Raw genomic sequence first — 14,577 nt, 5'->3', positions numbered from 1 at the left:
CATGCTGGGAAAAAATTCTAATCAGTGGCAAGCATATTATTAAACTTCTTAGAGAAACAGATACTATATTATTATTACCTCTAAAAACACCACTTTACACCTGAATACCAGGTCTGGGACAGAGACAAAGAGGTTGTGTTCTGTGCACCAAAGTGCCAAAAGCAATATTTTGATATGGAAGATATACCTGTCTCCCCACTTGTCGTATGTAAAGCTATCTTTCTACACAAGATAGGACTGGTCTGGAGTCAGTTGAGAGCAATGTGATTAATGTACCCACAGGCAGGCAGGCCTGATCCCAGCTAGCACACACTGACGAGCATAATTAAAAGGCTTCAACTGTAACTCTGCTCTAGCCTGTGGCCATGGCAGAGAGAGAAGTGAGAGGCTTGTATATGGGTTGTGACGCAAGCTTTGCACAATGAAAGAAACAACTGTGTGAGTGTTGAGGGGCATGAATTCACATGTGCTCCCTCGTTCTCTCACACACACACACACATTATATCATACACACACAGGCGTACTCCCACGTACTGTACATTACTCAGAAACACACACGCTGTTGAACAAATAGGCGCACACACAGTCACGCTTCACTCTCACACACACCCCACTAGGCCAAAACTGGTTGAATCAATGTTGTTTCCACGTCATTTCAACATCAACAACAAAAAATGTGGAAAACTGATTGGATTTGCGAAAAGTAATCAATGTAAATGAATGTTGTCTTTTTTCATACTTTAATCTATATCCAATGTCATGGTGAAATGTTTTGTTGATTTCACATTGCATTTAGGTTAGTTGACATTTCAACCAAATGTAAATCAAAAATAGACGTTGAACTGATGTCTGTACCCAGTGGGACCTTACAGTACTGCGTTACCTGTCACAGACAGAAAATCCATCACGCAGAATGCAATATTAAGATCACATCTATAAAATCACTACTGCATGTGAAGGCAATGTAAATAGAGGGACTATAGAACTGGAGGGTACTGAGCTGACCTAGCACAACATTGACTGAGAGTGGAAACTGTCCAGTGTGTGTACCACTACAAATAGTACCTGTACATATTAGAGTAATGGAGGTAGTTTGCAGGGGCTGTGGATGGTGAGCAGTACTCCTAGCATGCTGTGTCTCTATTATTAACCATCATTAGACAGGAAATCTGACAAATAACGAGGATGACAGCACGGCAAAGCCATTTCAAATCCCGTTTTATTTTTACCTAGTCCACAAAACCCATTTTTGAAGCAGCATTTAGTTGTCAGTTGTGTGGCGCCACAGACTTGCTAATAAACAGGGATAAAGTGGAGAGTGACTTGCAGGCGACACGCACGTTAAAGTGATTACCCATGAGCGGGCTGATAAGCGACTTCACCGTCCGCCCCTGGAGCATTCTGCCTTCACCGGGAAAATAGCTTGAAGAGTTTGGAAGCTTGAAGAGTTTGGAAGCTTGAAGAGTTTCCGACAATCACCATAATTTATAACAGACATTTCCATTGATACTTTCCCCACATGTCCATAAGATTTATATTATTGTTGCAAGTCTCCCAGGATCCTCTCTGCTCCTGTTGCTGCCAGGGGAGTAGCTGCCTATCAGCGCTCTCCTCTCTATGCCTCTAACATAAATAAATAAAACATTAATGAGGACTCGCTTTCTCTCATCCCCCCTTCTCCCTTCTCTTTCACTCCCTACCTCCCTTTTCCCCCTCCTGCCTGCCCTCTCGCTCGTATTAAACAGTCCTGCATCTTCCCACACAGGCAGAAAGCAGAAGCTGCAGGTCGCCCGTCTGTCACTAGGTTATCATCAGGTTGAGAGAAAACAGCTGACTACACTCTCACGCCTGCAGTAGCCTATTGATGATAACAGCTATACTATTCTCAATAGCCTGTCCCATGAAATGTCATCTCCATGTAGTCGTTGACAGGTATGGTAGAACAGTGGGTTCACTAAAGTGCCAGGTTAGGACGTCACTACACCATTCACTACACCATGTGCATGTGGTGAACGGATATTGAGTACGTAGGTCTTCATCCCATTTTGAAGGGGTGCCAAGTCTATCTGCCTGCTCCTCCCACGTCTATGATGGAACGGGCCCTAAATGTCCCCCATGGCAATCAATATGGCCAGTTATATTGACCAGGAGAGGACATCACTCAAATGTCACAAAGTAAATCATCTCAATATTCAACAAGTAACCTCCCAGCTCTGAACTTGCTGATACTGCAGCCCGTCAAACTGCCAGGCTCAACATTGCGGACAAGACTGCCATCTTGTGGATGAATCAGGGCTCTGGCTCTTAATCACTGACAGTGATGTGAAATGGGGTTCAATTATATGCAGAGTGGGATTGTATGTCACCAAAGATAATCCTTTATTTGCTTCTTAAAAAGGGTTGAGATTTTATAAGAGGGCCTGCTCACAAACTTTAAAGGGGTAGAGGTCTCTTACCTGAGAGTTGCCCTGCCTCTGTGGAAACCACAGGCGGCCAGTGGCACCTTAATTTGGGGAGGACGGGCTCATACTAATGGCCGGAACTGAATCCACACTTCCTCTACATCCCTTCAGTGCCACAAACAAGAACATAAAGGTAAAGGTAAAAAAACAAACCGTGTTCAATAGAGACATGATATGACACATAAGCCAATTTCATTGGAATGTATTTTTTAATTCATGTTGTAATATTATTATATTTAAAAAAAAATCGAATACAATTATGTAGAAAACTATGATAATTTGCATGATTTATTAAACATTTATAACTGAATGAAGTAGCCAATTATGGATATGGCAGTGTATTAGGAGGTGGTTAATCCCTCCAGGTCTGACATCAGAAATGGGTCTTCTTCTTTCAGGGCCTGGGATTTTGGGATGCTGCAGAGCCTGCAAGAACAGAGAAGGTATATCAATTCATGCAGATAAATTAAGTGGAGATCATTTGTGCTCTCCTATGTGCCAGCTGCTGCGATTAAGATGATTGAGTGAGATCTATTTATGTTTAATTGAACACTATTTGAATTCATATCTTATATGTGTGCAATTATCAGTGGATTATTTTGTTTGAAATCATTTGTGATGATTGTGTATTTTATATTGCCCATCATTACCTGTAGGGAAATGGATTGATCCACCAACAGTGTTACCAGTCATTATGGGAGAAAAGACAAAGGCCCCATTCTGAGCTGAGATTGTGATGGGTTGGACAGCAGAAGATCCCCTCCCTGCACCTGCTTCCCCAACTTGGCCTGGACCTCCTGCTAGAGCTAGAGAGAGAGAGAGAGAGAGAGAGAGAAAGAGAGAGAGAGAGAGAGAGAGAGAGAGAGAGAGAGAGAGAGAGAGAGAGAGAGAGAGAGAGAGAGAAAGAGAGTGAGAGAGAGAGAGAGAGAGAGAGAGAGACAAAGAGAGTGAGAGTGAGAGAGAGACAAAGAGAGTGAGAGAGAGAGAGAGAGAGAGAGAGAGAGAGAGAGAGAGAAAGAGAGTGAGAGAGAGAGAGAGAGAGAGAGAGAGAGAGAGAGAGACAAAGAGAGTGAGAGTGAGAGAGAGAGAGAGAGAGAGAGAGAGAGAGAGAGAGAGAGAGAGAGAGAGGGGGGGGGGGGGGGAGGGAGGAAATAAACAATAACATTTAACTGCATTTCTCCTTCATAATGGTTTACATTGTTCTGCCAGAAAAGAACATAAGTGCAGTTTGAGAATCAGATCCAATGGATAAGCCCTTCCTATCATAATGTACAGCTTTGAACCTGTTTTTAGACAGGGAATACATATATCTTCAAACCTGATGTATTACCTGTGTACTCATCATTTAACTCCACGGCAAGATTTACTTGTCTAATCTCCTTCAGAATCGCCAGTGTGATCTTCACAGCACCCTTTGCCGTGTAAGTTTCCACCATTTTATCCACAGTATCCTCCCTGTCAGCAAACTCCAACTCGGCCTTTGGGATAGAGCAGAAGCCATCCAACACATCACCCTTTATCAGGTGCCACTGAAAAGTCTTCAGATCAGATTTGCCCAGCTTCTTCAGAGTTTCCAGCAGCAGACTCGATTCTGAACGAGGCGCCATTGTAGGTCAATCACTAGACACAGAATATTAGAATAGGTGAGAAGAACGTGTAATCGTTCCTGTATTCCAGACGGTGTGGTATAAATAGTACTATTGTAACTACTCAGTGTTACACTGTACTTACTCTGTGGACCTTTGTAAAAGAGGGTTAAGGTTAAGGTTTGGGGCTGAGGTTAGGATTAGGGTTACTCTTGTAAGTACGTTGTAACTTATTGCGGAAAAGGAAATGATCAATGAATACAGACGGGGATACAGCATTTACAGTTTGAGACACTTATCAAGCAGAAAGAAAATCTGATTTGCTCTACAAATAATATATCTTACTGATTATGACCAACAACCAGAGAGACGGTATAGCATTTGTCTCTACAGATTACATTGTGGGTCAGGACATTGTGTGACTGCTTTATTTTGGGCTGGCTATTCGAGCTCCAGTCCACAATGTTGTTTAGAATGTAAATGGGTGATTCTGCAACTTCGGGCTCTTTGGCCCTGCAAGCATTCAGAAATGAAAGCTTATTGAAACACCATTTTACCAGTATTATAATTGTCTTTGATTTGTGTAGAAATAATATCTGATAATGGCTGCAATTGTCCTATTCAGGGAATGTATATATTTGTATCATTTTTCTCAGACAGCCATAGACAAATATCATTTACATCACGTCATTAAACATCAATTTTAGTTGAAAATGAAATATAATACAATTCATTTCTTATATGTTTGTACATTAACTTGTATTTGAATATTATTTTAAGTGATTTTTAATGTTTTCCTATATTAATAAATCAACACGACGCCTGAATGTATAAACTTGCCTTTGTGACAGCAGAAAACATTCATTTATCATGAAAAATATAATATTTCCACCCAACCTTTTTGTGAGATGATGATAACAACCATATGATTCCCCTTTCTAAAACAAATCAATCAATGTCAATTATACATAACATACTAATTAACCTCAAAAAAATGGGCGGGGTGGAAATGACATCTGTGTGAAAAAAACACAGGAAAATGTGTTTTTATTGCAAATATTTTGAACAACAACCATTGTTCAACATGTAATCAATATAAGACAAAGTAAGATTCCAAAAGTAGAATCACCAAAGTGTGCTGCCTGGATTTCACTGGTGTATTTACACAGATTGTTCTCTGCAAAGTCAATATGCACTATGATCTCATCTTTCTGCAGAATCTCTTTTAATTCTCTCATTTTGGAGTATTGGTGTCAAATGTTGTACACGTGTTTCCCCAACTTCTCTTTCAATCCTTTGGAGAAAACCTCAGTAGAATCTGCAGTGTGACACATACCTTCTCTTTTACTGTCAAATGCACAGCGAACTTCTCCATGTTTCCCTCTTTATTTTAAGTTTTTTTCCCCCACTCAAACCATCATGTCTGCTCACCAGCATCAGAGTCAGATATTTCAGCTATTTTGTTTGGCAAAGGGAACGCTCTGTACATTCACTCTTTCTTCAGACTCAATAAGGTTCTCATTGCACCTGCAGCTGATCACTTTGTGATACTGGACTTTGTCCGCCAGGAACTGGGGGTTGGCGTGGGTTTTGCAGAGACATGTGTCCCTATCCTGGACTGTTGGATTGACAACCCAAAAAGGACATCTTTTGCAGAATTAAAAGTATGACATTTTAATCTCTGAATATTCCCTCTTAAACTTCTGATAAAGGTTCTGAATTGTCAAGGAGCTCTTCTGCTTTTTTTGTTAGTGTGTCCTCTTTCCCTGTTGTTGCTCTGCTGTTGGCATCACGTTCATAGAGTCTAGTGATTTTCTCCTCTGTGGCTGTGCTAACTCTGTTCCACTGCTTTTTCATGGGGAGTATTGAAGACTGGTTGGCCTGTTTTCATTTGCCCTCATTGCTTTTACCTGAAAATCCAAATACTCTGTTTGCGGCTTCGACCAGGCCATACTTTCTCAGGATGTTGCCTCAGCATTTTTGAAGCCATTTGTTTGTCCTTGGCACTGAGCATTTTTTTGATACTTTTGCTTTAACTCTGCAATGATGGCATTTTGAAAGAATAAAATCCTCGTCACGTTCTTCAGAGTTCCCTTCATTTGCTGTTTTGTCTTTGGGGAATCTTGTCTCTCTATTTTCTTCATCAGTTGATCATACCTTTTTTTGTATTTCTCAGCTTCCCGTAAAGTTTCATCAAGTTTGACATTTGTCGTGCAAAGATCTCTGTATGTTTTTGAGCGACCTCTTCCAAACCTCTCATTCCTGTTGCAGATGATGAGGAAGGGGTATCAACGCGTGCATCTGGGGCAGGTGAGTTAGGGGCAGTTATGTGGCCTCATGTTCTGGCTGCAAGTCATCTGGTGGCTGAGGTGGTGTGTTTCCTGATAGGTAGGTCTCCATTGCAACTGTTCTCTTTAAAGTCTGTTTTGGTTGCATTTCCATTGTCTTCTCTTGTTTCTTTGTTTTGGCTTTGTAAGCTCAGAGATAGATTTCACTTCTCCCTTCTCTTTTTTCTTCTAGTATCTCTCCCTGTCTTTTTGCAGATGTTCCTGGTATCGTATAGGATCATTTTTTTCATTTTCTTTCTGTCTGTGACCTCTGTGCTGCTTATGTGACATCTTCTAAAAACAAAGAAAAATACTACTTAAGTTTGCAACTTGTGCACGCAAACCTTGGAGCATTAGAATATAGCATTATAATATCATGGATTTTTGTCATTTCCACCACGTTCTGTCATTTCCAACACAGGTAACTTTGTGATAAAAATGACTGTGATGGAAATTATGTTTCTACAAGTTTTGGAGAAAAATGACAGGCTGCTTAGCATGCCTTGGCTAGTATTACAGCTAGCATATAGTTTACACTAAAAACATAAAATATATACATTTATGTTCTATTCTACCACAAATTAAAGAAATTATAGCCTGTTTGGAAATGACTGACAATAAAAATATTCTCTACACAAGCAATATTTACCAAGATTTTACTTCAGCTTCTGTCACGCCCTGGTCTTAGTATTCTGTGTTTTCTTTATTATTTTGGTCAGGCCAGGGTGTGACATGGGTTATTTATGTGGTGTGTTTTGTCTTGTTTTTTTTGTAGGTAATGGGATTGTGGTATAGTAGAGTTGTCTAGGTAAGTCTATGGTTGCCTAGAGTGGTTCTCAATCAGAGGCAGGTGTTTATCGTTGTCTCTGATTGGGAACCATATTTAGGCAGCCATATTCTTTGAGTGTTTCGTGGGTGATTGTTCCTGTCTCTGTGATGGTTTGCACCAGATAGGGCTGTTTAGGTTTTTCCAAGTTACGTTTAATGGTTTGTATTGTATCGTCTTTATTAAAGATGTATGAAGATAACCACGCTGCATTTTGGTCCTCCTCTCCTTCGATGGAAGAAAACCGTAACAGAATCACCCACCACAACAGGACCAAGCGGCGTGGTGACAGGCAGCGGCAGCAGGAGCAGCGAAATCCAGATTTCTGGACATGGGAGGAATTCTTGGATGGTAAAGGACCCTGGGCTCAGCCAGGAGAATCGCCGCCCCAAAGAAGAGCTGAAGGCGGTGAAGGCGGAGAGGCGCTGGTATGAGTAGGCAGCACGGTGACGCGGATGGAAGCCCGAGAGTCAGCCCCAAAAATGTATTGGGGGGGTGGCACACAGGGAGTATGGCGACGCCAGGTAGGAGACCTGCGCCAATTTCCTGTGCTTATCGGGGGGCTAGAGAGACCGGGCAGGCACAGTGTTATGCTGTGGAGCGCACGGTGTCTCCAGTGCGGGTGCATAGCCCGGTGCGGTACATACCAGCTCCTCGTATCGGCCGGGCTAGAGTGGGCATCGAGCCAAGTGTCTACGCATCTGGTCTCCAGTACGTCTCCTTGGGCCGGCTTACATGGCACCAGCCTTGCGCAAGGTGTCCCCAGTTCGCCTGCATAGCCCAGTGCGGGCTATTCCACCTCGCCGCACTGGCAGGGCGACCGGGAGCATTCAACCAGGTAAGGTTGGGCAGGCTCGGTGCTCAAGAGCTCCGGTGCGCCTGCACGGTCCGGTCTATCCAGTACCACCTCCACGCACCAGCCCTCCGGTGGCAGCTCCCTGCACCAGGCTTCCTGTGCGTGTCCTCGGCCCAGTACCACCTGTGCTAGCACCACGCATCAGGCCTACAGTGCGCCTCGCCTGTCCAGCGCTGCCAGAGCCTTCCTCCTCTACAGCGCTACCGGAGTCTCCATCCTGTCCAGCGCTGCCAGAGCTGTCAGTCTGTAAGGAGCTGCCAGTCTGCAAGGAGCTGCCAGTCTGCAAGGAGCTGCCAGTCTGCAAGGAGCTGCCAGAGCTGCCAGTCTGCAAGGAGCTGCCAGAGCCGCCAGTCTGCAAGGAGCTGCCAGAGCCGCCAGTCTGCAAGGAGCTGCCAGAGCCGCCGGTAGTATGCAAGGAGCTGCCAGAGCCGCCGGTAGTATGCAAGGAGCTGCCAGAGCCTTCCTCCTCTACAGCGCTGCCGGAGTCTCCATCCTGTCCAGCGCTGCCAGAGCTGTCAGTCTGCAAGGAGCTGCCAGTCTGCAAGGAGCTGCCAGTCTGCAAGGAGCTGCCAGTCTGCAAGGAGCTGCCAGAGCTGCCAGTCTGCAAGGAGCTGCCATAGCTGCCAGTCTGCAAGGAGCTGCCAGTCTGCAAGGAGCTGCCAGAGCCGCCGGTAGTATGCAAGGAGCTGCCAGAGCCACCGGTAGTATGCAAGGAGCTACCAGAGCCGCCAGTCTGCAAGGAGCTGCAGGAGCCGCCAGTCTGCAAGGAGCTGCCAGAGCCGCCGGTAGTCTGCAAGGAGCTGCCAGAGCCGGCGGTAGTATGCAAGGAGCTGCCAGAGCCGCCGGTAGTCTGCATGGAGCTGCCAGAGCCGCCAGTCTGAATGGAGCTGCCAGAGCTGCCAGTCTGCATGGAGCTGCCAGAGCCGCCAGTCTGCATGGAGCTGCCAGAGCCGCCAGTCTGCATGGAGCTGCCAGTCTGCAAGGAGCTGCCAGTCTGCAAGGAGCTGCCAGTCTGCAAGGAGCTGCCAGAGCTGCCAGTCTGCAAGGAGCTGCCATAGCTGCCAGTCTGCAAGGAGCTGCCAGAGCTGCCAGTCTGCAAGGAGCTGCCAGAGCCGCCAGTCTGCAAGGAGCTGCCAGAGCCGCCGGTAGTATGCAAGGAGCTGCCAGAGCCACCGGTAGTATGCAATGAGCTACCAGAGCCGCCAGTCTGCAAGGAGCTGCAGGAGCCGCCAGTCTGCAAGGAGCTGCCAAAGCCGCCGGTAGTCTGCAAGGAGCTGCCAGAGCCGCCGGTAGTATGCAAGGAGCTGCCAGAGCCGCCGGTAGTCTGCATGGAGCTGCCAGAGCCGCCAGTCTGCATGGAGCTGCCAGAGCTGCCAGTCTGCATGGAGCTGCCAGAGCCGCCAGTCTGCATGGAGCTGCCAGAGCCGCCAGTCTGCATGGAGCTGCCAGAGCCGCCAGTCAGCATGGAGCAGCCAGAGCCGCCAGTCAGCATGGAGCAGCCAGAGCCGCCAGTCAGCATGGAGCAGCCAGAGCCGCCAGTCAGCATGGAGCAGCCAGAGCCGCCAGTCAGCATGGAGCAGCCAGAGCCGCCAGTCAGCATGGAGCAGCCAGAGCCGCCAGTCAGCATGGAGCAGCCAGAGTCGCCAGGATCCGCCAGTCTGCCAGGATCCGCCAGTCTGCCAGGATCCGCCAGTCTGCCAGAATCCGCCATTCAGCCAGGATCTGCTGGAACCGCCAGTCAGCCAGGATCTGCCGGAACCACCAGTCAGCCAGGATCTGCCGGAACCACCAGTCAGCCAGGATCTGCCAGAGCCATCAACCTGCCTGAGCTTCCTCTCAGTCCTGAGCATTCTCTCAGTCCCGAGCTACCCCTCAGTCCCGAGTTACCTCAGTCCAGAGCTGCCCCTCAGTCCAGTGGGGCCCTTGGTTAGGGTTACTAGGCCAAGGTTGGCGTGAGGGTCTCATATCTAAGGACGCATGTTAAGCGGACTTAGACTTTGTTGGAGTGGGGACCACGTCCCACGCCGGAGCCGCCACCGTGGACAGACGCCCACCCGGACCTTCCCCTATGGGTTTAGGTGTGCGGCCGGGAGTCCGCACCTTGGGGGGGGTTCTGGGGGGGAGGGGTTCTGTCACGCCCTGGTCTTAGTATTTTGTGTTTTCTTTATTATTTTGGTCAGGCCAGGGTGTGACATGGGTTATTTATGTGGTGTGTTTTGTCTTGGAGTTTTTGTAGGTAATGGGATTGTGGTATAGTAGAGTTGTCTAGGTAAGTCTATGGTTGCCTAGAGTGGTTCTCAATCAGAGGCAGGTGTTTATCGTTGTCTCTGATTGGGAACCATATTTAGGCAGCCATATTCTTTGAGTGTTTTGTGGGTGATTGTTCCTGTCTCTGTGTTTGTTTGCACCAGATAGGCCTGTTTAGGTTTTTCACGTTACGTTTATTGTTTTGTATTGTATCGTCTTTATTAAAGAGAACCACGCTGCATTTTGGTCCTCCTCTCCTTCGACACAAGAGAACCTTAACAGCTTCTGCACATCACATCTGGAACAACTGTCTGCTGCAGGCACGTGCTTCAGTGTCACAACATGTTTCCATGGTAACTAAATAACATTCTCTTGAAAAATTGATATTAATGAGGAATTTGCCCTCAGTGGTGGAAATGACACCACTACCAAAGGACAGGTATATTTTGTGTAAAAACAATACAAAGGGCATACTCACAATGAATATTGATTTCATTTAATTGACTCTTTCTCTAGTAGTAATTATTCATGTTTTCTCATAAAACATACACTCTAAAAAGTTGGGTTCAACAAGGGTTCTTGGCACTGAAAATGCCCCCCAAACAGTTCTTCCAAGAACCCCATAATAGGTGGGGTTTATCGAGGAACCTCCTTAGTTGGTGGGGGTTCTTCCAGGAACCCCATAATAGGTGGGGTTTATCGAGGAACCTCCTTAGTTGGTGGGGGTTCTTCCAGGAACCCCATAATAGGTGGGGTTTATCGAGGAACCTCCTTAGTTGGTGGGGGTTCTTCCAGGAACCCCATAATAGGTGGGGTTTATCGAGGAACCTCCTTAGTTGGTGGGGGTTCTTCCAAGAACCCCATAATAGGTGGGGTTTATCGAGGAACCTCCTTAGTTGGTGGGGGTTCTTCCAAGAACCCCATAATAGGTGGGGTTTATCGAGGAACCTCTTTAGTTGGTGGGGGTTCTTCCAGGAACCCCATAATAGGTGGGGTTTATCGAGGAACCTCCTTAGTTGGTGGGGGTTCTTCCAGGAACCCCATAATAGGTGGGGTTTATCGAGGAACCTCCTTAGTTGGTGGGGGTTCTTCCAGGAACCCCATAATAGGTGGGGTTTATCGAGGAACCTCCTTAGTTGGTGGGGGTTCTTCCAGGAACCCCATAATAGGTGGGGTTTATCGAGGAACCTCCTTAGTTGGTGGGGGTTCTTCCAAGAACCCCATAATAGGTGGGGTTTATCGAGGAACCTCCTTAGTTGGTGGGGGCTCTTCCAAGAACCCCATAATAGGTGGGGTTTATCGAGGAACCTCTTTAGTTGGTGGGGGTTCTTCCAGGAACCCCATAATAGGTGGGGTTTATCGAGGAACCTCTTTAGTTGGTGGGGGTTCTTCCAGGAACCCCATAATAGGTGGGGTTTATCGAGGAACCTCTTTAGTTGGTGGGGGTTCTTCCAGGAACCCCATAATAGGTGGGGTTTATCGAGGAACCTCCTTAGTTGGTGGGGGTTCTTCCAGGAACCTAACTGCCCAACTGAAACACTTGGATTTGAATTTGAAAGGACAGCAGGTAAGGCACTTAAATTGAGGAGATCTTTACATTTTTTTCAGTTAAGGTAAGATTTGTCCCTTATATGAACTACATGTATATTGTTTTATGATGATACCATCTATCTTTTCATTTTTGTGAAAACCTTTCTTAAACAGAAAATGGACACAATTCAACGGATATCAACCAACAAAGAGGTAAGAGACTATGTAGGCTATAAGAATATGTTGAAGGCTGGCTGTATTGGGTGCAGATGACTTTTGTGTCTGTGTCTGCAGGTATACAGACAAGGAGGCATACAAAGATATGGCAATTGGTATTGGTGTGTTTTACAGATCACATATACCATCCTCCTCCCTTATCTCTTCAATGAATATCCCATAGGCCTTTACATTATGGACAAGGTATGTGTATGAAAACCAGTATGAAAACAGTTATTTTCATTCACAACAAAAAACAAGTTATGAATACTGTTGTGTGCATATTTTGTTAATCATCTGTGTAATTAATATTTTGGGGATTCAGACTTCACCCTTCCTACACCTCTGATCAATAAAACAGGACACCTGTTAGATCACCATGCACTGCAAAATCATTCTGGCTATTGATACAGAGAACATCAACACATTAACATCAACACGCCAGAGGATATACCCATTGGACTTGAGGCTCTGCTTGGAGTTTACATGATTTTTTATATTCTGCTTTGCCACTAAAATCATAATAAACACTGAGATATTGTGTTATTGTTATGTGTCACGCCTGCTCCCGCTCGAGGGCACCAGCTGCTGCATTAATTGTCCTATGTCCTTATGTTACCCGGCGCTGACGCTGTTCCTGCCCTGTTCTTTGTCCGTTCCAAATGAAATGTTGACTCCCCGTACCTGCTTCTCATCTCCAGCGTCAGTCCTCACAGTTGTGTATTATTTTTATTATTATGATATAAGGACATAGAAGTGCCCGTAGTTGCAGAATCACCCAAATATACATGTACGGTAGCCTGCAAACCAGGTCTGTTTATGCTTAGGTTCCACTCCTTGTACTCCGTGTCATATGCCAAACATGTGGCATTACAAGGAATTGGCAAGCAGTGAAATGATAGCCCAGACTGATACCCAGGCTACACGTAAGGCAGGTATCTTACAATGACAGTTGAAGAGAAACTTATTTGAATAGAGGGGCATACTGTATGTGCTTTTTATTTAAAATTACGAACTGATTACTAATTACTAATCATGGCGCATGGCTTACGCGCAGGAAAAATACTTTTGCGTGATTATAGACTATTCATAACGAATTCATATCGCACTCTAAGCAACACCGAACAAACATTTTAAGAATATCCCAAACATTCGTTGACGTCCTCTCTCAGAATGTGTAGACAACCTTTATCTGTCTGAAATGGTAACTTAGTCTTGCCATCAAAAGTTACAAACTTGTCTATATCATACAGAACACTATTTTCACTTTCGCTTTATGATGCTTATCACCTATAGAAAACAGGCACGTGCAAATATGAGCTCTGCTTACCTTCTGAAGTTGGCTTTTGGGTCCCCAAAAATGTTTGTTTGTTTTACATATATTACATACCTCAGTCTCCTAATCTGCTATGTTAATTATCCAAACCTGCTGCTTAAGTTCCCTTAACCTGCCACGAAAAAGCCACTTCCGGGCTTAGCTGTATCGAAGTGGCGCGAAAAGAGTGTTCCTCCTCTCGCTCTGCTGTGTGTGGATCTTGCTAGCTGTCAATCAAATGGCGAAGGGCTGAAGCTCATTGGCTAGAACTCAAATTGCTAGGGGGCTGGCCCACGTGGAGGAAAATGTATGAGCTACTCATTTACACATTCAGCCCAAAGCGGGATGTTACAAAAATAATTAGTAGTCACTAAAGTTACAGAGCATGTCTTTAAGTAGTATAAACAGTCCAGCATGAAGATTATTGTCCCCCGAGATGAAATCGGGGAGGGGACTGTGGATCTGTCTCTGTCTGTCCATCTGTTTGTACGTTACACGGAACCCAAACCGGCTGCGTGCGTGCGCCATCGTGCATACATTTATTTTGTCCCCCCACACCAAACGCAATCACGGCACGCAGGTTAAAATATCAAAACAAACTCTGAACCAATTACATTCATTTGGGGACAGGCCAAAAAGCATTAAACATTTTCACTTGCTAGCTAATTTGTCCCATTTAGATAGCTTGCTGTTGCTAGCTAATTTGTCCTGGGATATAAACATTGAGTTGTCATTTTACCTGAAATGCACAAGGTCCTCTACTCCGCCAATTAATCCACACATAAAATGGTCAACCGAATCGTTTCTGGTCATCTCTCCTCCTTCCAGGCATTTTCTTCTCTGGACTTTATATTGCGATTGTCAACTTTCATTAATTAGGTGCATTTACCGCCACCGACCTCGTTCGTCTTTCAGTCACCCGCGTGGGTATAACCAATGAGGAAATGTCACGTGGGTACCTGCTTCTAAAAACCAATGAGGAGATGGGAGAGGCAGTACTCGCAACGCGATCTGCGTCACAAATAGAACTGACTTCTATTTTAGCCCTTGGCAACGCAGATGCTCATTGGCGCACGCGAGCAGTGTGGGTGCAATAGTTGAATAATATAGATTTCTAAATGTATTTTGCAACGCTTGCGCATGCGACACAAGTGGTGTAGTCGGCCTGTTAGTCACACGCGGTATCTCAGACAGCACTGGGGGGCGCTGCAT

General features: G+C 45.5%; 1 protein-coding gene across 1 annotated transcript; it reads right to left on the bottom strand.

Annotated features, from left to right (window-relative positions):
* Window positions 1-2,652: 2,652 nt before the first annotated feature.
* Window positions 2,653-13,604, bottom strand: LOC109873509 (uncharacterized). Its single transcript, XM_020465167.2, has 4 exons — window positions 13,381-13,604; window positions 3,793-4,082; window positions 3,113-3,268; window positions 2,653-2,888 (listed from the first exon to the last, which is right to left on the bottom strand). Exons 2-4 carry the CDS (start codon window positions 4,067-4,069, stop codon window positions 2,857-2,859), a joined length of 465 nt encoding a protein of 154 aa, XP_020320756.1. The 5' UTR covers window positions 4,070-4,082; window positions 13,381-13,604; the 3' UTR covers window positions 2,653-2,856.
* Window positions 13,605-14,577: the final 973 nt, after the last annotated feature.

This window comes from Oncorhynchus kisutch, linkage group LG29, assembly GCF_002021735.2.
Source record: "Oncorhynchus kisutch isolate 150728-3 linkage group LG29, Okis_V2, whole genome shotgun sequence".
Taxonomy (NCBI): Eukaryota; Metazoa; Chordata; class Actinopteri; order Salmoniformes; family Salmonidae; genus Oncorhynchus; species Oncorhynchus kisutch.
The sequence above is the reverse complement of the archived record's forward strand: the minus strand, read 5'-3'. Positions and strand labels throughout refer to the sequence as shown.